Raw genomic sequence first — 23,569 nt, 5'->3', positions numbered from 1 at the left:
GTCCCTCATGAACTTTAACTCATCTCAACATCACTCTGTATTTGGAAACACCGGAGACTGCAAACGCCACATTGAGCCTGCAAATAGGTGGGAAAATGTGGGATACAAATGCAACAAATAAAATAAATAAAATAAAAATTTAGGGGTTGAAATTCTAAGCGATTTTAACCGAGGAGAGGCTCTTGCCTGGTTAAATTACCAGTGGAGGGCTATCCAGCGATATTCAGCGGCACTTAACCAGATAATGCAACAGAATATCCCCTCTAACCGTCTAAGCAAAAATGATCTGGAGGCAGAATCAGAGCAGACTCCTCTCCTGCTGCTGCATGCCGCCCAGAGAGGTTAAGTGCCAATATTCAACGATTAACCAGATAAGGTAACTAGACAAGTTGGACCACATAAAACACAGTCCTATCTTTGCCCAGTTTCACCTATCCGGTTAAGGGCTGAATATTGGCCTTAACCGGATAAGTGGTCTCTCAAAATAGTGCAGAGAAAATGTAAAAATATTTATTGTAATAATAGAAAAATCACAGTGCACCCAACATTTAAAATATACTTTCAAACAAAAGAAAAGAGTATTACCAGTGGTGTTCCACGGGGAACGGTTCTTGGTTCAGTACTTTCAAATATTTCTGTAAGCGATATTGCAGTAAGTTTTGTCTCTTTGTGGATGATACCAAAATCTGCAATATGGTAGGCACCCCGGATATTGAGCATAACATGAGGGGAGATCTAACAAAGCTTGAAGAATGGTCCAGAATTTGGCAGCTGAGATTTAATGCTAAAAAATGCAGGGTTATACATGTAGGCTGCAAAACCACAAAGGAACGGTGCAGTATAGGAGGTGAATTACTTCTATGACAAAATAAGAGCAAGACTTGGGTATGATCGTTATGTGATCTTAAGGCAGCCAAACAGGTAGAACGGGTGACAGCAAAAGCCATAAGGATGCTTGGGTGCATAGGAAGAGGAATGGCCAGCAGGGAAAAGGAAGTGATAGTGCCTTTGTGCAAGTCTCTGGTGAGACCTCAGAGTACTGTGTACAATTCTGCAGACCACACCTTCAAAAAGATATAAACAGAATGGTCTTTGTCATAAAGCATATGGAAACAGACTTAAATATTTCAATTTGTATACTTTGGAAATAAGGCGGGAAACTGGAGATATGATAGAGACATTTAAATGCACAGAAGAGGAGTCACTTTCAATTAAAGGGAAGCTCTGGCATGAGGGGACATAAGATGAAGTTGAAAGGGGACAGACTGAGGAGCAGTGGCGTTCCTGGGTGGGGGGGGGAGGCGGTGGGTGCGGTCCGTGCTGGGGGGGTGCCGCGCGCGCCTGTCCTTCGTTCGTTCCATGCTCCCTCTGCCCCAGAACAGTTCCTTTCCTGTTCCGGGGCAGAGGGAGCATGGAACGAACGAAGGGCAGGCGTGCGTGGCACCCCCCCCCCAGCGGCGTGCACCTGGGGGGGTTCTTTCGCGAGGGGTTGTCCTTTCACCGGAGGGGGGGTCACGCTGCATCCGGGGGGGGCGCTGCACCCGGGGAGCGGGGCACATCGGCGATCCGTCCCGGGTGTCAGCCCCCCTAGGAATGCCAGTGCTGAGGAGTAATCTAAGGAAACAGTTCTTTATGGAAAAGGTGATAGATGCATGGAACACCCTCCTACCGGGAGTGGTAGAGATAAGGACTGTATATGAATTCAAGAAAGCATGGGACAAACACGGATGACCTGTAAGGCAGAGGAAAGGATTGTAAAGATTAGCAGTTTGTATGGATGGGTTTCTTGGATAGGCTATATGGTGCATCATTTTCTGTTTTTGTTATGGGATTGTTATGAATGGAGATTCTTTTTTTTCCCCACAGATAGTTTCCAAGATCAAATGAAACGGGAACTGGCATATCGAGAAGAAATGGTACAGCAATTACAGATCGTAAGATACCCTTGGATTTTTTTTTTTTTTTCTTGTTTTCATTTGTCTGTATTTCTCAAACTCTGCTTTTATTGTCAAGCTCTGCAATCAGCTGAGCCTATAACAAGCTCTGCACAGTGAGAATCTGGGCTGTGCTTTTCTCTCAGCTGGCTAAGAGTCTAATTAGCCTGAGATTTACTCAGACACAGGAGGAGCAGCTGTGTCTGCCCTGTACTGCTACAGGAAGCTCCTTTTGTAAAGAGACACACATAGGACCAGATGCACTAAAGGGCTTTCCCCGTTTTGTGTCTACAGGAAAATGCTTAGGGGTCGATACTCAGCATAGCTTAAGTGGGAGGAAAGGCTCCTGCCCAAAACACCCCACTAAGCGGGCCGGTTGCCAATATTGAGCTTCACTTAAGCACACAGTGCCACTGAATTTCGGCTGTGACTGGCACAGCACTACACAGTTTGTGCCAGGGCAGTTGGATGGAGCCAGCACTTAACCGGTTGGTGGCAATATTCAGTCCAGTAACTGCATAGGTTTTCAATCCCAGAGCCCAGATATGGCCCTGCATTGACTATCTGAGCCTAACTCAGCCTGCTTCTGTCAGCAGCTTAAAAATCGTTGACACCCCCCCCCCTCCCCCCGTAGGCTGAATATTGGACCCTTAGGGGGCCTTTTACTAAGGTGAGCTAGCGTTTTCAGCGTGCTTTAAAAATAGGTGCACGCCAAACGCTAGAGACGCCCATAGGAATACATTGGCGTCTCTAGCGTTTAGAGTGCATCTATTTTAGCACGCGTTAAAAACACTAGTGCGCCTTAGGAAAAGACCCCCTAAGTTCCCAGACCCCTTTGCACAGAGACAAGCATGGCGTACATCTGTACATCCATTTCAGGTAAAGGCACTATTAAAAGTTTTCAGTCGGATTCTATATATGGCGCCTAAAAGAAATCTGCACGGTAAACATCTCCGACTAAGTGTATTCTATAAGCCGCGCCTTAATTTAGGTACGGTATATAGAATGCGCTTAATTGATATTCTAGAGCCTAAAAGTACACACGTCCATTTACACCAGTGAAAATGTGGTGTAAATCCCTGCACTGGGCCATATCCCTGCACTGGATGTAAATTTATATGCACTGGCCCATATTCTGTAACTACGTGTGCAAATTTTGGAACGCCCATGAAACGCCCATTTCCCCACCCATAACCACTCCCCTTTTTGCTTGCGCACATTAGAATTTAGGCACAGTGCGTTATAGAATATGCTTAGGGATTTGTGCGCGTAAATTCTAATTATTGCCAGTTACTGCTCATTATTGCTTTTTGAGTGCTGTTATCAACACTGATTAGTTTTTTAAGCCAAGTTACACACGTAGTTATAAAATACGCTTGGATTTCAGCACAGAACTCTAGGTGCACTATATAGAATCTGGCAGCTAATGCTTACATATAGATGCCCATTACACACTCAAATGGTTAGAACAGGGGTTCTAAACCCAATCCTCAGGATACACCCAGCCAGTCAGGTTTTCCAGATACCCACAATGAACATGTATGAGATAAAGGCACATACAATGAAGATACTGTATTGTCAGCAGGCCACCACCTTCAGACCTTCCTGCAGGTATGAACTCGGCTGACCCTGGAAGGGCCCTTCCCTGGACACAGCACTCCCAGAAGCAGACTCCAAAAATATGCTTAAAACCGCTTTATTCCATCAGCAAGGCCAAGACATTTCCTCTTCCAGAAACAGTCCTTGGTTACAGCACATACCACCCCTTGTTCCTTCCCCCCGCCGGCCACAGTTTCTGGATACAGATTAAATCATTCACTGCTTCCCCAGCATGGCCTGATTCCTGGACACAGTTTTAAATCACTCACTGTTTCACCAGCATGGCAGTGTTCTGAACACAGTGCAAGTCCCTCACTGCTTCCCCAGCATGGCATGACTCCTGGACACAGTTCAAATCACTCACTGCTTCCCCAGCATGGTCAGGTTCCTGGACACAGTTCAAGTCACTACCTATTTCTCCAGCCGGGTCTGACTTCTGGCCACAGCTGAACATTCACTGCTTTACAGCACGGCACCTCTCTCCCCCTTGAGTGGAGCAGCTGCTTAACTTTTCCTCCAAGCTTTCCCCAGCCTTGAAGAAGGTTTGTTATGAAGCCTTTCAACTTCTTCCCTTGTACCTGAGCTAGAGCAGCAATCTCCATGGGCTCACTTCCCCAATCATCTTGGGTTTGGATCTCCTCTCCGACCTCTTTCTCCCCCCCCCCCCCCCCCATTCCATGGGCTCCTCTCCCTTTATGGTCCCCAGTTGGTCCTCTCCCTCCTGATTATTCCTCCTCAGCCCACCCCCCTCCTCTCCCTTGGGATCCTGGGACTTGTAGTTCACTTGCTGCTCCCTTTGCTTGCCCCCAGGGCTTTGCAGGGGTTCTTGGGAATTGTAGTCCTCCTCCCTTCTCCGGCTCTTGGGAAACTTATGCCTCCATGGGGGTGTGGCTTCCCAGCCCCTAGGATCTTGGTCCTCTCCCGGATCCCTTCTTCCCTGACCCTCAGGGGTTCCTCACAGTATGCAAATTTATCTCATGCATATTCATTGTGGATATCTTAAAAACCTGACTGGCTGGGTGTATCCTGAGGATTGGGTTGAAAACCCCCAGTTTAGAATAATGGTATATACACACATGTGTGTGAGCATAAGCATGTAACTGCCAAATATCAGTCTAAGCACTATTCTGTAAATATATACATAACTTACATAGGGGCCCTTTTACTAAAGGGTTGCCGTGTGGCAACCCGGAACTACCACCGGCCCAACGCAGCTGCAAGCAGTAGTTCCACCTCGAGTGCACGCCATTTCTGGTGCTATGGAAAATTATTCTGGAATTTCTAGCATGGTGCTAACCCAGTGGAATCAGTCAGCGCCATGCGCCGGTTTACCATGGGAGCTCTTACCTCCACCCATTGAGGTGGCAGTAAGTGCCCCCCCCCCCCCACCACCACCACATGGCCACGTGATAAGAATAATCTTACCTCATGGCCATGTCTTTTTTAGGGACTTTTTATCCACTGCAGTAAAAAGGACCCTGGTGCGCGGCAAAAACAGCCCCCGTCACTACCGCAGGGCCCTTTTTACCACAGCTTGGTAAAAGTACCCCATAGTGCATATTTGCAAAGCTGTATGCACATAGGTAGAACAGGGATATGACTCACATTTATGGATAAAACATACAGAATACTGTAAGTTACATGTATATCTCCAGCATTTAGGCAGGAGCAGTTGCACCAACTCTTTGGCTGGCCTAAGTGCTCCTGCCTAAGCACATACACGGGTATATACCCAGGTGGGTTAGTATTCTATAAAGGAACATAGGTGCGTACGTTGTTTTATTAAATTGGCACCTATTAGGTGCCCTGTTATAGAATTGCCCTCTATGGGCTAGATTCAATATATGGAACCAAAAAACATCAGTGCCAAAAAAGCACTATTCTATAAGCCGCACTTAAAGTTAGACACAGTTAATAGAATAGAGTTTAAGCAGAGAATCATGCCTAACTTTAGGCATGGCCATTTGCACCAACTGAAACGTTGTGCAAATGTACGCACCTATATTAAGGGGTAGGTCGTCCACCTGAGTAGATGAATACTAAATCCCACGAAGTCAAAATGTAAACAGAGAAGTGGGAAGTGGACCAATGACTCCAGGAGACTGTGACAGTAGTGGTGTATGTCACAGTCTCCTGGAGTCATTGGTCCACACCTATATTAAGCGCATATCCCCATTATTCTATAACAACGTACGTTAATTTTAGGAATGCCCCATTTATGCCCATGACCCTCCCATTTCCATGCCCCCTTTTTCAGATCACACATAAATTTTAGGTGCGGATCCCGAGTCTAAACTGATGCACGTAAATGCCAAATAAATCTAATTAGTGCCAATAATTGCTTTTTAAAAAGTCAGTTATTTGTGCTAATTAGCTTCTTATTCAATTAAATTGTGCAGGTAAATTGGGTGAGCACCCAAAGTAGTGTGCTCAATTTATGACGACTTTTATAGAATTATGGGTTATATGTGCACTCCTGCATATCCTGAAACGTATTTTACAAAAAGCTCTACGTTCAGCGAGCCTTTTGTAAAATACCAGGGGGCAGATTCAGGAATAATATCAGGAAGTATATTTTCACAGTGAGGGTGGTAGATACCTGGAATGCCCTCCTGCTAGAGGTGGTGGAGATGAAAACAGTAATGGAATTCAAAAATGCGTGGGATAGACACAAAGGAATCCTGTTTAGAAAGAATGGATCCACAGAAGCTTAGTAGAGATTAGGTGGCAACACCAGTACTTGGGAAGCAAGGCCTATGCTGGGCAGACTTCTACGGTCTGTGCCATGATCATGGCTGAATAGATTTGGAATATAGCAGAGTATAGCTTTTCAGGGGTTTCGACGTTAACTTCAGAAATTTTAAAACAAGGACAGTGCTGAGCAATGTTCTACAGTCTATGCCCTGAAAATGGCAAGGACAAACCAAGATCATTTATACATAGGAAGTATCACATACTATATGTAATGAGTTTACTTTGTTGGGCAGACTGGATGGACCATACAAGTCTTTATCTGCCATCATCTACTGTTACTACTGTTACCTAGGTAATCAATAGAAATAGAATAAAATAAAACATAGAAAAGAAAAAGAAAAAAAAAGAAAATAAGATGATACATTTTTTATTGGACTAACTTAATACATTTTTTTATATTAGCTTTCGAAGGTAGCCCTTCTTCGTCAGATCAGAAATAAGCAAATTTTGATAAGTAACTAGGAAATTTTGAACTTCCTGATTCAGGACTTAATCATCCTCTGCAAAATCTGCCTTTATAATTTCTCCCATTGTGCTTTGATACTGCACAGTAGAGGAATGCACAGAGGGCAAACGTTTTGGTTCTTTTGTCCCTTTTTTCCAGTTATTGGATGTTACTTTCAGTTCATTTCACACATTTGTTTTAGTAAAAAAAAAATAATAATGTGCGTTCGAATGTTTAAGGAGCACAAATTGATTTAATGCTTATTAATTCATAGATTAACCTGCATTAAATTCAATTAGTGTGTACTTTAAGGCCTCTGTTTACAAAGCGACGCTAGTTGCTGCTGCGCAGCATTGCCAACACAGCCTATTCAATGTGAATGGGCTCTGTCAGCAGTAATGCACTTGCAGCCGCTAGCGCAGCTTTGTAAACAGAGGCCTAAGTCATTCTAATGTACCAAATGCACACCAACAAATGCAGTTCTGTAGGTGTCTTTTCCTGCTGTCTTACCTTTGCTGGTTAGACCTGAACCATATTTTCCTGAAATTAATATGGATTCTGCAGCCTGAGGCCTGAATATATCAGAAACTAGCTTTCATCAAGGAAAAATACTTCTTGGCATAACTGTGCTAGGGACTTCACCATCTATAGTGTGTTTACATGCACTAGCCATCTACCTTATCTCCTGGGAAGGTGCATAGGCGTGTGCCTTACAGAGAAAGAGTCTCCGGTACATCTGTGAACTATGGAGAGAAGTTTGCTACCATCAGGCTTGTGACTGATAAGATATTCTTGCTGAAAGTTCAAGACCTCATTGTCGTGATCGTGAATAATCTGCTGGATAGAGATGCACGGCTGGTGATTGATCCATGTGTGCCACCTGACCCAGAGGAATGCCAATGCTGGGATGAGAAAGAAAAGGAGCTTTTAGGGAAGAGAAGAAGATTGCCTGGTGTATAGTTCCCTCTCTGAGGAACTGGAGACTAATTTTTCCTTAACACCTGTGAACTGTGATTCCTTGTGCTGAGAGCTGACAAGGTCAAGTTCAGCCGCAGGCTGGTGGCTTCCCCAGAGACTGAGTAACCAGCTGCACAGAATACAGGGGCATGCAGGAAATCTGCTGGAGTCTGAACAGAAGGAGTTGATTCATCACCCTCTTGGACTCTGAACCTAAGGGATCTCAAGGGTGAGATTCAGGACTTTTCTCCTTATGGCTCAGGGTTTAGTTAGCTCTGGTCTTTGCCTGCAACTGATTGGTTACAACAGGCCAATTCTCCTGCTGTTGGTAATCTTTTCTCAGGATATTATAGTTGTATAATTACTCATATATATATATTTTCATATATCTATTGGTGTAATAATCAGTATATTTTAATAGTGTACAGAGTTTTGTAACTTGCTTTGCATTTTACCATATTGCTATTTTTATATCGATAATAAATAATATATTTTTACATTGGGAGTCAACCTGAGAAGATCCTAAAGGCCACATTTAGGTACTCTCATATCCTTAGCAAACAAATCCAGAATAATTACTGTATAAGTGATTCTCTGCTAATCTACAGTGTGTAACATGCTCAGAAGCAATAGCCAGTCATGCATCCTGTGCTATGCTTTCTCCATTTCTAGCTGTGTTCATGGGCAGGAGTGTCCCAAGCTGGAATCATACCCTGCCCTTAGCACTCCCATCCTGCCCATTGTGCCACAACAAAGCAAAGGGGGCAATGGATGGGTTGCAATTACCCTCAATATGACAAAAATTGAGTCAAAATCCCCAGAGAATTGTCCTGTCTTCATGGAAAGAACTTTAGTATTCCATTATAATAGACTGTGTTTCAAAAAAAGCTATACAAAGCTTGTTTTCTGCAGAATTCCATCAAAACTTGACTAATTTCAATAAAATTTGGGAAATATCATCCTGAATAAATTTGCAGTAAACCTAAACTCACTCTGGCCACCTCACTTAAACATTGTCACCTCACTACCTGGTTCTTCAACTGTCACAGTGCTATCTTCAGTACAAACTGATCGGACCCTGCCACTTCCTGACTGGCAGTTAGTTGAGCCCGTTTCTCACAATTTCTTCAAAACATATTCTATGCTTACCCTCTTCCATATCTTTTCTGGAAGGTCTATAAGAATCATAACCTTTCTCCAGATATAAATTTTTAATAAGGATCAGATCCTCCTGACTGAAAACCATGGTAACTGTTTGTTTAAAGCAAAATGGCGCCTGTGTGAATCATGACAATAATTGCTAGATGGTTGCGATGTTGTTCAGGTGAGGTGGCCAGCCTTAGTGTAGACCTATTGAAAATTTATTCAGGATTATATATCCCAAATGTTATTGAAATTGGCCAAGTTTGACAGAGTTATACAGAAAACAAGCTTTTTATTGTTTTTTTGAAACACAGTGGGCCCTATATTCAGTCAACGGTGAGTAGCACGTTTGCTGTCCACCACCGGCGTTAAACCCAGATATTCAATACTGGGCCATATCCAGCAACTGGCATCGAATATCTGGGTTTATTTTGACCGCTAAGAGGTAAACCAGCTATGCCAAAATTCAGCACTAACTGGTTAACATTTTAGCAGTCAAAAATAGACCTGTATTTAAGTGGCCTATTTTGACCACTCAACATAGCTGGTTTGACAATGAATATCCATAGTTAGGTGCTTAAATGCTATTTAACCAGCCATGAGTCATTGCTGACCGGTTAAATAGTTTTGAATATCGGGGGGAGTGTATACTGGTAGACACTGACACTCCTAGCTTGTTTGCCACCCAGGGCAGGTCGCTGCTACGCACCCCATCCCGGTGCAACATCCCCCCCCCCCCAAGTGTGCCACCCCCCCAAAGCACATTACCTGATCTTTCTTCCCAGCAAGGGGGTACGCAGAGCAGCCGTGCAGCTATCGGCTCTGCTGGTCCCCTGCCCTAGAACAAGAAGTAACATTAGAGGAGGCAGGGGACCGGTAAAGCCGACAGCTGTATACCTGCTCCACGCACCTACCCCCTTTCTGCTTGCACACATGGTGGACCGCCCCCACTGCCCTGCCCTTGGTATGCTACTGTTGGTAGAAAGATAGTGAACTTAACCAAGATAAACAAAAAGTTCATTTAAATGCGAGTCAGCTCCATTTAGGAGCTCGGTGCTGCATGGTCAGAGCCTATTCTATAATGGCAAGTTCAAATCTTTTTAAATTACATTTTGAAAACAGAAAACAATATAATAAACACATCAAGGCAACTGAAAGGAAACCTCTAGAACGAGAGGGCATAAAATGAAGTTGAAGTGTGATACACTCAAAAGTAATCTAAGGAAATACTTGTTTACGGAAAGGGTGGTGGATGCATGGAACTTGAATTCAATTCTTGTATACCGCTAATATTCCCTTTCCAGGGTTCAGGTCACTTTACATTCTAGGTGAGACAAAAGCAGATAGTGTTAGTGTGAGGTATGAGAAACATTAGAGACCATTGGTGTAATGCATGAGACTAAAAACATTGAAGGAAAGGATAATGGATGATACAAGGAAGTAGAAGTCATGAAGGATTATTATGTAGCAGTCTTTGGGAAGAGAAAGGTTTTTAGCCTCTTCCTGAAGTTGAGGTAGCTGTTTTCTGTTCTGATAGGAAAAGATGGAATTCCATATTTTGATTCCAAGAACGGGGAATAGAGAGCTGAAAAACTTCTGATTTCGAACTGTCTTTTAAAATGGTGATGCTATCATTAGTTGCTGTTTCAGTCTGTTAGACAGGACCAGATATAGCAAAGCGGTCTTAGTCAGAAGTGAAACCCTATAAGATTCCCAGTTTTGGTCAGTTTTAAGTCCTTGGGTTGTAGGATCTCCAGCGATTAATGCTGAACTACGGGTTGGGCTATTTTCCTCTGTTGCAGTAGCCTTAGACAGTTCGGACCTAATTTGGAGGATCTTATTGGCAAAATGATCAGCGAGGTCTTGGGCAGTAGGACATGTTTTCTGTGAATGTTCATCCTTATTAGTGGAAACTAGTGTTTTAACTAAGGAGAAAAGTTTTTTGTTGTCAAGATCATCTTGACCTATTAGGCTGCTATAGTATTGGCGTTTTGAGTCAGCTATCTTCTTTTTGTAGCAATGGAAGGCTGACTTCCATTTGGATTTCTTAGTAGTATCTTTGTTCTCTCTCAATTGCTTTTCAAAGCGTCGACATTCCATTTTTAGGATGGATAGTTGTAAACCATGACAAATTTTTGGATGTCTTGACCTTTTTAGTGGTAAATGGAGCAATTTTGTCTAGTATGACTTTCACTTTGGTATTCCAGTGGGATTTGATCGAACCATGTGTAGGAGATGCGGGCATGAGGGAATCTGTTAGCTCCAACCAGAAAGTGGCCTCGATGATTTTACCTCTGATGGAGATAAGTTTCGATGACTTGTGTCTGGCTAAGTTTGATATACAGATATCAATGGTGAAATCCAGTTGGAAATGGTCAGACCATGGTACTGGCTTCCATTTGAATGAACTAATCAAGCTATTAGGATAAGACGTCATGAAGTCTAACATATGTCCTTTTTTATGAGTTGCGCCCTTGGAGAATGTAGATAGTTCGCAGTCATTAAGGAATGATTTGAAGCTGTGGACATTGGTGTCTGCATCATTTTCCAAGTGTAGGTTTAAGTCTCCCAGGAAGATAATCCTTGAGAATTGTGATATGGCAGAGGAAGTAACCTCTACAAGTAGAGGTTCTGCCTTGGACCAAGCTCCCGAAGATGGTAAGGTGATTTGATTTGCTTCATCGCAGACTTTGCATAGCATGTATTCCAGTTCAGGGCAAACCCCCAGAACCAACTAAAGACACATGGAAAAAACTCTTTAAAATAATAGCAAGTCCACCTCCTTTTTTTAACCTGTCTTGGAGAATGAAGAATACCATAGCTGGGTGGATAAATGTGGGGCAGTATCGGACTATCAACTTCTCTGAGCCATGTTTCTGAGATAAACAGAAAGCCCAGATCTGAAGATTCTAGAAGATCCATGAGTAAGAGAGCCTTGATCCCCACAGATCTACCGTTGATATAGATGGCTGGGAAAGGATTAAGTTGAGACTTGTGTTCCAAAGGGGACAGTTGTTGGGTTAATTGAAAAAGGTAGCAAGGTTTTTTAGGCTGTTGAATGTTAGCCATTTTGTTCTGGTCCGTAACCATAGTAATATTCTGACAGTATATATTGGCATTGTCTAGCAGGTATCTGACATTACAATTAGGGTGTTTCTTAGTGCAGGATTTTCTAGACTGATTATAGATTTCGGGAATAGGATTTGGCACTACGTTATCTGATAGGTTGCAACCCACTGTTAAAGATTTCAGAACTGAGTTTTCCTTGATGGTAGAAGCTACTGATGGTGAGGAGAGGTCGTGGTGTCTCAGGAACTCATAAGGTGGGGAGGTGTGGATGTACCGGTGTGGCAGACTTTAAAATGACAATATGGCTCGCTGTAATTAGGTAGGTTTCCTCACTTAAACTGCCATTCTTCCAAAGTCAGTCATGCAGCAGTAGGGATAGTTTATATCAGGTGAGAGGCCACAGTGTAGCTCTCAGGTTATAGAGTTGTTGATTTCCTTTGTTTGCTGTTTGAATTATAGTTATAAGTACAGAGCTGAGCAGGTCAAGTATTTGGAGAGAATTGACCTTAAGCATTCCTTGGGTTCCTCTGAAAAGCTGCCGTTCTTTCATAGTCAGTCATGCAGCTTTGAAGGGAGAGTTTATGGTGAATGCCAGGCCACAGTGTGGCTCTCATGGTTACAAATCCAGATAGTTCTCTTATTCACGCAGGAAAAATGTCAGGAAGTATTATTTCATGGAGAGGGTGGTAGATACTTGGAATGCCCTCCCGCAGGAGGTGGTGGAGATTAAAATGGTAACAGAATTAAAAAATGCATGGGATAAACACAGGAATTCTGTTTAGAAGGAATGGATCCACAGAAGCTTAGTGGAGATTGGTTGGTAACATCAGTAATTGAGAAGCAAAGCTAGTGTTGGGGCAGAATTCTACGGTCTGTGCCTTGAAAAGGGCAAGGACAAATCAAGGTCAGATATGCATATAAAGTTTCACATATAATGAGTTTATCTTGTTGGGCAGACTGGATGGACAGGTCATTATCTGCCATCTGTTACTATATATTCAAGATGCAGCCGTGAAATTACTGCAGGCAATGGAGCGGGGAGGAGGAGATGATCCAAGCAGTTCAGGTATTTGTAAGACAAAGAGGCATCATTGACCTTAACCATACCTTGGAATGTAGCCAGGGGAAATGCTTGGTAATTTGTTTTTTAAAGTCCAGTATCTAATATTTAACAGGCACTACTGTTCATTAAAGACATGCATCAGATGGATGTGTTTCACTCCTGTGAAATTATTTGGAAGTTTTAATGCTGAGGAAGATTCAGCAAGATAACAGAGCTTTAGAGATAGTATGAGTTACAGATATGAACATTAACACACAAGTAGTAGTGGTGGTTTCAGTTAGCAGTTTCTGATCCTGGTGTCCTTTGTTCAAATTGATGCAGATCTCTAGAGGTTTTTCAGATGTAAATCCAGCTTATTTCACAAGCAAAGAGAGTCAAAGATCAAAGGCTTCCAGCAATAGAGAAACAAATGGCTGTACTTAGCACTTCTATGTGAATTTCTTTGGAAACTTAATGCAAAGAGGGTTGATGGTTGACTTTAGTTTTAAGGAATCTAACAGATTCAGAATTTTAGAAATATTTATATAGTTAAAATAAAACTTTAACTCACAGATTGTAGGCATGAACTTTATAGTTTCTGGTTCTGATATCCTTGGATGGTCCAATGATGCAGGTTGCTGCTGGCTTTTCCTTTGTTGTCCAGGAGGGGGGTTAGATGTAAAAATAGATCCAGCACCAAACACAAGGCCTGAGGAGAGTTATGATATGAAGGGAAGATAAAAGTTTCTTTTCGCCAGCCAAAATAAATGAAAGAAGTTCAAAGTAAAATTGAGGACTGGTGCCTCAACACAGACTGAGCAGAAGTCAGTAACTTTTTGTGATGTAAATAAGCAAAAAGAGTATAATTTAATCTAAGTTGCAGAGCCTGATGTGAACCCAGCCATCCAGTCAGGCAGCTGGAGCACTTCCTGGTGGAGGTAGTGGAGTTAAGAATTGTATCTGAATTCAAAAAAGCATGAGACAAGCACGTCGGATCTTTTAGGGTGAGGAAGAGATAGCAGATATGATGGGTCATATGGCCTTTATCTGCCGTCATTTTTTATGTTTCTATGATATTATGCATACAATATAGTACAAACAAACATAAGAGCATAAGTGTTGCCATACTGGGACAGACCGAAGGTTCATCAAAACCAATATCCTGTTTCCAACAATGACCAATCCAAGTCACAAGTATTTGGCAAAATCCCAAAACAGTAAAATAGATTTTAGGCTGCTTATCCTAGAAATAAATAGTGGATCTCCCCAAGTCCACCTTAATAATGGCTTATGCACTTTTTTTTAGGAAATTAGCCAAACTTTTTTTAAACTATGCTATGCTAACTACTTTTACCACATTCTTTGGCAATGAATTCCAGAGTGTAATTACACATTGAGTGAAGAAATATTTTCTCCAGTTTGTTTTAAATTTATTTATTTGTTGCATTTGTATCCCACAATTTGCCACCTCTTTGCAGGCTCAATGTGGCTTACAATACATCATGAATAGTGGAAATAAGAGGAAGTAGACATTTAGTATTACAGAAGGATTTTGGGTTACATGATAATGAAAAACAAGAAAGTAAAATAACAAGAAAACCTTATAAACATAATAGTAATATAGCAAGAGAATGTAATAAAACAGTTTTGGTTACATGTGGGATACTAATTAGTAGCTTCATTGCATGCCCCCTAGTCCTAGTATTTTTGGAAAGGGTAAACAAGCTATTCACATCTACCTGTTCCACTCAATTCAGTATTTTATACACCTCTATCATATTTCCCCTCATCTGTCTCTTCTCCAAGCTGAAAAGCCTTAGTTGCATTAGCTTTTCCTCATAGGGAATATCAATATGGCTCTTACAAACTGCTAATTTCCTTGAAAAAAAGGGTTCAGTACGTGTACAAATGAGCACTATAATACAAGCAAAAATTATAATAAAATGAAACAAATTTACAAAAAACAGACTATAAGTAATACCTGTTAGGAGAAAAAAAAGAACAGCAATACATTATATCTTTGGGATTCTAGAATGTTGCTACTATTTGGGTTTCTGCCAGATACTTGTGACCTGGCTTGGTTACTGTTTGGAAAACAGGATACTGGGCTAGATGGACCATTGGTCTGACCCAATATGGCTATTCTTAGTTTTTTGTAATTTTTTTGAGGGAGCATGTCAGGAGTGGAGAGTGGGCGTTCCTGCGCTAGCCAGTTAGCATATCTACATTATCACACGCTATTTGTATGCTGTTTTCCCTGTCTTTTGTGATGCTATTTGGGTTTCTGCCAGGTACTTGTGACCTGGATTGGGCACTGCTGGAAGCAGGACACTGGAATAGATGGGCCATTGATCTGACCCAGTATGGCTCAGGGGCGTATCTGGAATCCGGCGGTAGGGGGGGCCAGAGCCAGAGAGGGGGGGGCACATTTTTGCCTCCCCCCCCCCCCCCCCCGCCGCCGCCGCCTCTCTCCACCCCCTCCCCGCCGTCAACCCTCCCCCGCTGCTTACTTTTGCTGGCGGGGTCCGACCCGCAATCTCCATATTTCGGCTTCCTCCGTGGCCATGTGCTTCCAGGAAGTAACGCTGCAGCGCTGATTCGTTGAATCTAGTTCGGCGTCTGACGTGCTGGGACGTCAGACGCCGAACTGGATTCAACGAATCAGCGCTGCAGCGTTACTTCCTGGAAGCACATGGCCACGGAGGAAGCCGAAATATGGAGATTGCGGGTCGGACCCCGCCAGCAAAAGTAAGCAGCGGGGGAGGGTTGACGGCGGGGAGGGGGGCCAGGGCGAAATCTGCGGGGGCCCAGGCCCCTGTGGCCCCACGCAGATACGCCCCTGGTATGGCTATTCTTATGTTCTTATGTAAGGACTCCCTGAGCCCATTTCTTAGCACATCTTAGTAAAAGGACTCCCAAATGACTTGTTCAAGCTCATCTACCCAGGATTTGATCTGATCCCAAGCCTTCAGGCTTCAGATATCTGCACTTGTTAGTTTTCTCGGGGTTTGGTTTAATTGGATATTACATTGCAAAGTACATGAAACTAAACCAAACAGAATACAAACATACTAACTGCAGCCCACTGAATTTTAAGGGAGAATTAAGGGCGGAGCAGGTGGGGGGAAGAGGGGTTGGTGGTTGGGAGGCGAGGATAGGGGAGGGCAGACTTATACAGTCTGTACCAGAGCCGGTGATGGGAGGCGGGACTGGTGGTTGGGAGGCGGGAAATACTGCTGGGCAGACTTATATGGTCTGTGCCCTGAAAAGGACAGGTACAAATTCAAGGTAAGGTATACACATATGAGTTTGTCTTGGGCAGACTGGATGGAGCATGCAGGTCTTTTTCTGCCGTCATCTACTATGTTACTATGTATTGTTGTAGTGTGCTGAGCACACTCTCTCCCCAGGATCACTCCAACTCACTTGCCCCCTACCCCCACTCTCCTCCCTCGGTCCAACACCAGGAATCTCTTTCCTCCCTCCTACCCCCTACTATTGCAATGGCCTGAGAACCAGGGGAACTGGGTTTGATTCCCACTGCAGCTCCTTGTGACTCCAGGCAAGTCACTTAACCCTCCATTGCTCCAGGTACAAAATAAACACCTGTATATAATAAGTAAACCTCTTTTACTGTAACCACAGAAAGGCAGTATATCAAACCCCATCCCATCCGCTTTCCCTCCTCCAGGGTGCTTTTCCTGTTCTCCAGCCAACTCCCCGCACTCTTTCCCTCTTCTGCCTGTTCCTTGTCAAGCGACTTCAGTCATTTTTCTATTGGTCTGTCCATCCTGCTGTTTCACAAGTAACTGTTTAGCTGCACTTTACATAACTGCTATGCAGGACATTCATCCTTTGCAAAATACAAGCATTGTAAACCACACAGTGCCCCCCTTACAACCAGTAGCAAAACAGTACCAGCATACAGGAGAATACCATGGTGGCAGCTCATGAGGCATTTGCATTCATATATAAGAAAAATAATCAAAAGCACTTAGGCATTCAGTTTTGCAATGTTTTTTTTTTTAACTGGGATAACTATACATAAAGGGGTGAATTCTATAAGTGGTACCTAAAAACTTGTCACTGAAAAAAGAAACCCCGTTTAAGCATTATCCTATAAGCTGTGCAATTTCACTGAATAATGAGCCAATTAGCACCAATAATTGGCTTTTTAACAAGTAATTATTGGCAGTAACTGAAATCAATTACCATGTACGCATGTAAAATTAGGTGCATGATCCATGCCTAAATTTTACCCATGTCCCAGAAAAGAGGGCACAGAAATGGGAGGGTCATGGATGTTTTGGGGCGGAGCTTGGGCTGGATTCCAGTTATGCACACAACTGTAGAATACGGGAGCTCCGTGCGTAAACTTAGGCATGGGCGTTTGCACCACATTTTCGTTGGTGGAAATGGACGCACCTAAATTTACGCATGTCCCCTGCACTATTCTATAAAAATGCACCTAACTTTAGGTGTGGTTTATACAATAGCGCTTAAGCATTTTTTTCGGTGCTCCCAGCAGTGAATTCTCAAGTATGTGCACTAACCCTGAAGATAACCCCGCACCAATCGATATCCAAAATCAATGCTTGTTTAACTCAGCACATAAAGTTAGGATATTTATTTATTTATTACATTTGTACCCCGCGCTATCCCGCTCAATGCGGCTTACATAGTAATTTGAAATACAAAGTCATATAATAGAAATTTCAAAACATTATAAGTTGAACTTGATAGTGTATGATTAGTGTAACAAAGAGTAGACAAGATAGCCTTTTGCTGCCCTAACTTTATGTGCTTGCTTATCTGGTTAGACTAGAGGACCTGCTAACCGGCTAAGTGCTTGCTCTTCCCAAGCTCCGCCGCCAGACTGGGTTAGGGAATAGCCAGCTAGCAGAGATATTCGATGGCACTATTTGGTTAGGTACCACTAAATATCGGTGCCAGCCAGCTCAGCAGGGTTTAACTGGGCAGGAGCCCTCAGTATGGGCCCTAAATTGACAGGTTGAGTGGAAGCTGACAGAGGGTAGTGGTACATGGAGCTCAGTCTGAGGAAAAAGATGTTACCAGTGGTGTGCCACAAGGTTCGTTTCTTGAGTTGGTTCTCTTTAACATTTTTGTAAGCAATATTGCTGAAGGGCTCTCTGGTAATGTTTGCCTCTTTGCATATGATACCAAAATCTACAATAGGGTAGACATCCCTGATGGCGTGAACAACATGAGGAACGGCTTAGCAAAGCTAGATGAATGGTCTGGAATTTGGCAGCTAAGATTTAATGCTAAAAAATGCAGGGTCGTGCATTTGGGCTGCAAAAACCTGAGGGAACGGTACAGTTTAGGGGTTTGTGCACGAAAGAAGAATGGGACTTGAGTGATGATCTCAAGATGGAAAAACAGGTAGAAAAGGTGACCCCAAAAGCTGGAAGGATGCTTGGGTGCATAGGAAGATGTATGGCCAGTAGGAGAAAGGAGGTGATGGTGCCTCTATTGAGACCTCATCTAGAATATTGTGTGCAATTCTGGAGACCCCACGTACTAAAAGATATAAACCGGATGGAGTTGGTCCAGAGGGTGGCTACTAAAATCATCAGCGGTCTTCGTCATAAAGTGTGTGGGGGACAGACTTAAAGATCTCAGTATAAATACCTATATGGCATAAATGCACAGGAGGCGAGTCTCTTTCAATGGAAAGGAAGCTTTGGAATGAGGGGGCATCGGATGAAGGTGAAAGAGGATAGACTCAAAAGTAACCTGAGGAAATACTTCATCTTGAAAAGGGTGGGGAATTCATGGAATGGCCTCCCGGTGGAAGTGGTGGAAACAAAAACAATATTTAAATTCAAAAGCACTTGAGACAAGTGCATAGGGTCTCTAAGGGAATGATAGGGAAAGTAGTTGGCATGGATGGACAGACTGGATAGGCCATATGGTCTTTATCTGCCTACATTTTTCTGTGTTTCTATGAGTATGGATGAAGCATAGGCAGAGTGCTCAAGTATATGCATAGATTCTAAAATGCTATAATTTATGCACATAAATGACAAATATTGGCACTGATGTATCTAGCAGCCTTAGGGCTGGTATAAATGTTTGCATCAGCCACTTACACCAGTATGTTAAAAAGAAAAGTAAGCCTTGTTATACTCTTAACCTAGATGTCCTGTTATGAAATTAGCTTTCTAGGCTAAGGAATAGGAGCCTATTCCATAATTGAACACGAGCACCCAGGTTCCACTATACAAGCATAATCAAGTATCGGCACACCCAACATGTAAACGCTCACACCTACACCAGCCAGATACTGCAGAGATTCATGTAATTTACAGGTTAACTGTGTTTGTGGAAGGCACACCTATGTCCTACCCATGCTTCTGCCTTGTATATCCCCCCCCCCCCCTTGCAAATAAGTACATAAGTAATGCCACACTGGGAAAAGACCAAGGGTCCATCGAGCCCAGCATCCTGTCCACGATAGCGGGCAATCCAGGCCAAGGGCACCTGGCAAGCTTTCCAAACGTACAAACATTCTATACATGTTATTCCTGGAACTGTGGATTTTTCCCAAGTCCATTTAGTAGTGGTTTATGGACTTGTCCTTTAGGAAAACGTCTAACCCCTTTTTAAACTCTGCTAAGCTAACCGCCTTCACCATGTTCTCCGGCAACGAATTCCAGAGTTTAATTACGCGTTGGGTGAAGAAACATTTTCTCCAATTTGTTTTAAATTTACTACACTGTAGTTTCATCGCATGCCCCCTAGTCCTAGTATTTTTGGAAAGCGTGAACAAAAATACTAGGACCCACTATCCAGCTCATTTTCGAAACTTTTCACCGGCAATCTTCCGACACAAATCGGGAGATCGCCAGCGATTTCGCAAAAGCGGCGAAAAGCGTATAATTGAAAGCTGGCTTTTTAACAGCATCGCCGCTTTCCCTTCCCATCGCCGGCGAAAGTTCAAGGGGGCGTGTCACCGGTGAAGTGAAAGCGGGGCATGGGCGGGCATGGGCGTGGCTACCAGATGGCTGGCTTTTGCAGATAATGGAAAAATAAAACCCGGCGATAATCAGCATTTCGCTGGGTTTACTTGGTCCTTTCATTTTCACGACCAAGCCTCAAAAAGATGCCCCAACTGACCAGATGACCACCGGAGGGAATAGGGAATGACCTCGCTGTACTCCCCCAGTGGTCACCAAACCCTTCTCACACACAAAAAAAAATAAAAAGAAACACCTTTTTTGCCAGCCTGTATGCCAGCCTCAAATGTCATACCCAGCACCCTGACAGCAGTATGCAGGACCCTAGAACAGTGTTTGGTGGGTGCAGTGCACTTCAGGCAGGTGGACCCAGGCCCATCCCCCCCCTACCTGTTACACTTGTGGTGGTAAATGTGAGCCCTCCAACCCCCCCCCAAAACCCACTGTACCCACATGTAGGTGCCCCCCTTCATCCCTAAGGGCTATGGTAGTGGTGTATAGTTGTGGGGAGTGGGTTTTGGGGGGGATTTGGGGAGCTCAGCACACAAGGTAAGGGAACTATGTACCTGGGAGCAATTTATGAAGGCCACTGCTGTGCCCCCTAGGGTGCCCGGTTGGTGTCCTGGCATGTCAGGGGGACCAGTGCACTACAAATGCTGGCTCCTCCCATGGTCAAATGCCTTGGATTTCACCGGGTTTGAGATCGCCGGCAGTTTTTTCCATTATCGCGGAAAAACACACCCGGCGATGTCAAACCCGGCGAAATCCAAGGCATTTCGCCGGGCCAAACCATATTATCGAAAAAAAAGATGGCCGGCCATCTTTTTTGATAATACGGTTCCAGCCAGCTGTAGCGCCGCCGCCAAAATAGATCGTCGGCGATCTATTTCACCAGCGACATTCGATTATGCCCCTCCACGTAAGTAACAGAATACTTCTTAAGCAGATTATTGACATTTACACTCATATGTGTACATCTATGTGCATCTATCTGTACATTTACGAGCATAACATACGCATAAATGTAAGCATCCAGTTTATAGAATTGTTCTTCACATGCCACTGGAAATATATACACTAGGCAATTCTATAAATTGTGCCTACACTTAGGCACTAATTCCATACCTAAATTTCAGCATGGAAACGCGTTCCAACAGTTATAAGGCGTCAAAAGATATAAGGCGCGGAAATACTCTTATGTGCCCAGTTATAGGATAGCATCTAAGTGCATGCAACTGCAAAGAGGGTGTTCCCATGGGAGGGGCATGGTGGGTCAGGGACATTCCAGAAAATTGTGCGCAATATTGTAGAATACTGTGGATGCATGTCCAACTTGCGTGCCAGGATTTACACCTGGTTTCAGATGGTGTATGTCCCCATGCCCAAAGTTGGGTGTGGAATTCAGCCACCAGCTGTATTCTATAAAGAACTCTCATCCCAGGGAGCCCTTTACAGAATAGCACTGGGCGCTGATTATTTTTCTGCACCCATATTTGGGCTCCAGTTACTGAGTCTGGACCATAATTTGAAACACCCACATTAGACATCTCAAATTATGCACTGCATATTTTGCTCAGCATTAGCCTCAACCATGTGTGTTTATTAATTGTTGGTAGAACTTTAAGGATAATGGCAAGATAGCCTTCTGCTCTGATTTTTAAGCGCCCTCTGCTGTTGCTACTTGTTACTTACAGCAAGGTTCAAACAACAAAGCAACCTTTATAGAACTTTCATATTCTGTTTCATCTGATCACTCATTCAGTTAGTGTCCTCATTTAGCTACATTTTATTTCATTTATAAACGCTTCTTAAGCTTTCATGAGCAGCAGAAACCTGAGATTCGAATCAGGAGTCCCAAGGTTTGTACTTTGTTGGGATTCCAACAACAGGTTCAGAGACTTCCCAGTTTAGTACAAATTGGATTCGGGAATATGGTACAACTTATTTTCATATTCCTAGTTTAACCACTGTTTCACACTGTAATTTTATCAAATATTGAGTGCTGAAGATATGCTGCTTTTTCCATTGATTCCCTCTCTCATTTTCCTTGCAATATTCAAGAAGCGTTATGCTTGCCATCCTATACCACCCCTTCTAGTACCCTGTTTGGAATTCTAGATGTGCACCCATACAGTTTCCCCTTGATGTCCTCAAGAACTCCTCCATCCTTGCCCCCTTCATCACAGCAACTAGAATCACAACATCACCTCATATGGAAGCCAATGTACTAATCCATGGATTAGTAGCCTCTTCATATTTAATTTTTCTATAGCATTAAGGGGGAAAGTTATCAACGTGAGCTACCATTAACACATGCTATTTTACCGCTAACTCTTACATAGTAACATAGTAACATAGTAGATGACGGCAGAAAAAGACCTGCACGGTCCATCTAGTCTGCCCACGATAAACTCATATGTGTATACCTTACCTTGATTTGTACCTGTCTTTTTCAGGGCACAGACCGTATAAGTCTGTCCAGCAGTATTTCCCGCCTCCCAACCACCAGTCCCGCCTCCCATCACTGGCTCCGGCACAGACCCCGTATGTCTGCCCTCCCCCATCCTAGCCTCTCAACCACCAACCCCTCTTCCCCCCGCCACCCAATTTCAGCTAAGCTTCTGTGGATCCATATTTTATGCAATGAGACCTAGTTATAAATAACTGGGGTTAGCAGTAAAATAGCATTTCTTAACAGTAGCCTATGTTTTAACTTTCCCTCTTAAAGAAAACAGAAATATCTCTAGAATTAAAATCATTGCTACATGAAAAAAAAAAGCTGAGTCAAGTACAGGGCAATCAAGCCATTGTGACATCACTGATGAGGTTGTGTCTTAAGCACTGGTGGAATGAGGCATTATGACATCACAATATCAGCTCTGGTTACCAGATACTGAAATTCTTTACACTAAGGGGAGGAAATTATCAATGTGGGCTACCATTAAGACGTGTTATTTTACCACTAATGCGTGCTATTTTAGAAAACGTCCTATTTTATGCTAATAACGGGGCTTAATAGTAAAATAACACGTCTTAATGGTAGCCCTCGTTGATAATTTTGCCACTAAACAAGCTCTATAGAATAATTACACACAAAGAAAATCTAGGCTGAGGCAAAAATAGTAGGGCTGTCCTATAATCAAAAGCTTAAATTGCACAAATAATTGTGATCAAAAATTTTAATCCAAATGTATAAGAGTTGAAATAAATTTAGCATGTACACATGGAGGCATATTTTCAAAGTACTTAGATTTGTAAAGTTACATAGAGGGACATTTTCGAAAGAAATGTCTAAGTTGGAATTTGGACGTCTTTGTAAAACGTCCAAATTCGGCGGCAGGGAAAAGGTCATTTTCAAAAAAAGATGGATGTCCATCTTTGGTTTCGAAAATACCATGGACATCCTTAGATTTGGATGTCCCTGAATTTGGACATCTTTGATTTTAGGCAATTTTCGAAACCAAAGACATCGAAGTCTGAAACGTCCAAATGCAAGCCATTTAGACGTGGGAGGAGCCAGCATTTGTAGTACACTGGTCCCCAGGGCCGTGCCGATGCGGTAAGCGGGGTAAGCACCGCAGGAGGGCGCCCACCTCTGGAGGGCGCCGCCGCAGTGCTTACCCTCGCCCCGCGCCGCCGAGGCCTT

The 23,569-nt window shown here is 43.2% G+C and overlaps 1 protein-coding gene across 1 annotated transcript in view; it reads left to right on the top strand.

The window, feature by feature from the left end:
- The window catches only part of SKOR2 (SKI family transcriptional corepressor 2), a 101,397-nt gene that overhangs the window by 70,674 nt on the left and 7,154 nt on the right, over window positions 1-23,569 (top strand). Inside the window, exon 6 of the mRNA XM_030191929.1 lies at window positions 1,867-1,934. Coding sequence (XP_030047789.1) covers window positions 1,867-1,934 — 68 coding nt within the window. The remainder of the gene's footprint in view (window positions 1-1,866; window positions 1,935-23,569) is intronic.

Source organism: Microcaecilia unicolor, chromosome 2 (genome assembly GCF_901765095.1).
Source record: "Microcaecilia unicolor chromosome 2, aMicUni1.1, whole genome shotgun sequence".
NCBI lineage: Eukaryota > Metazoa > Chordata > Amphibia > Gymnophiona > Siphonopidae > Microcaecilia > Microcaecilia unicolor.
Note: the sequence above shows the minus strand (reverse complement) of the source record. Positions and strands in the feature narration are given on the sequence as shown.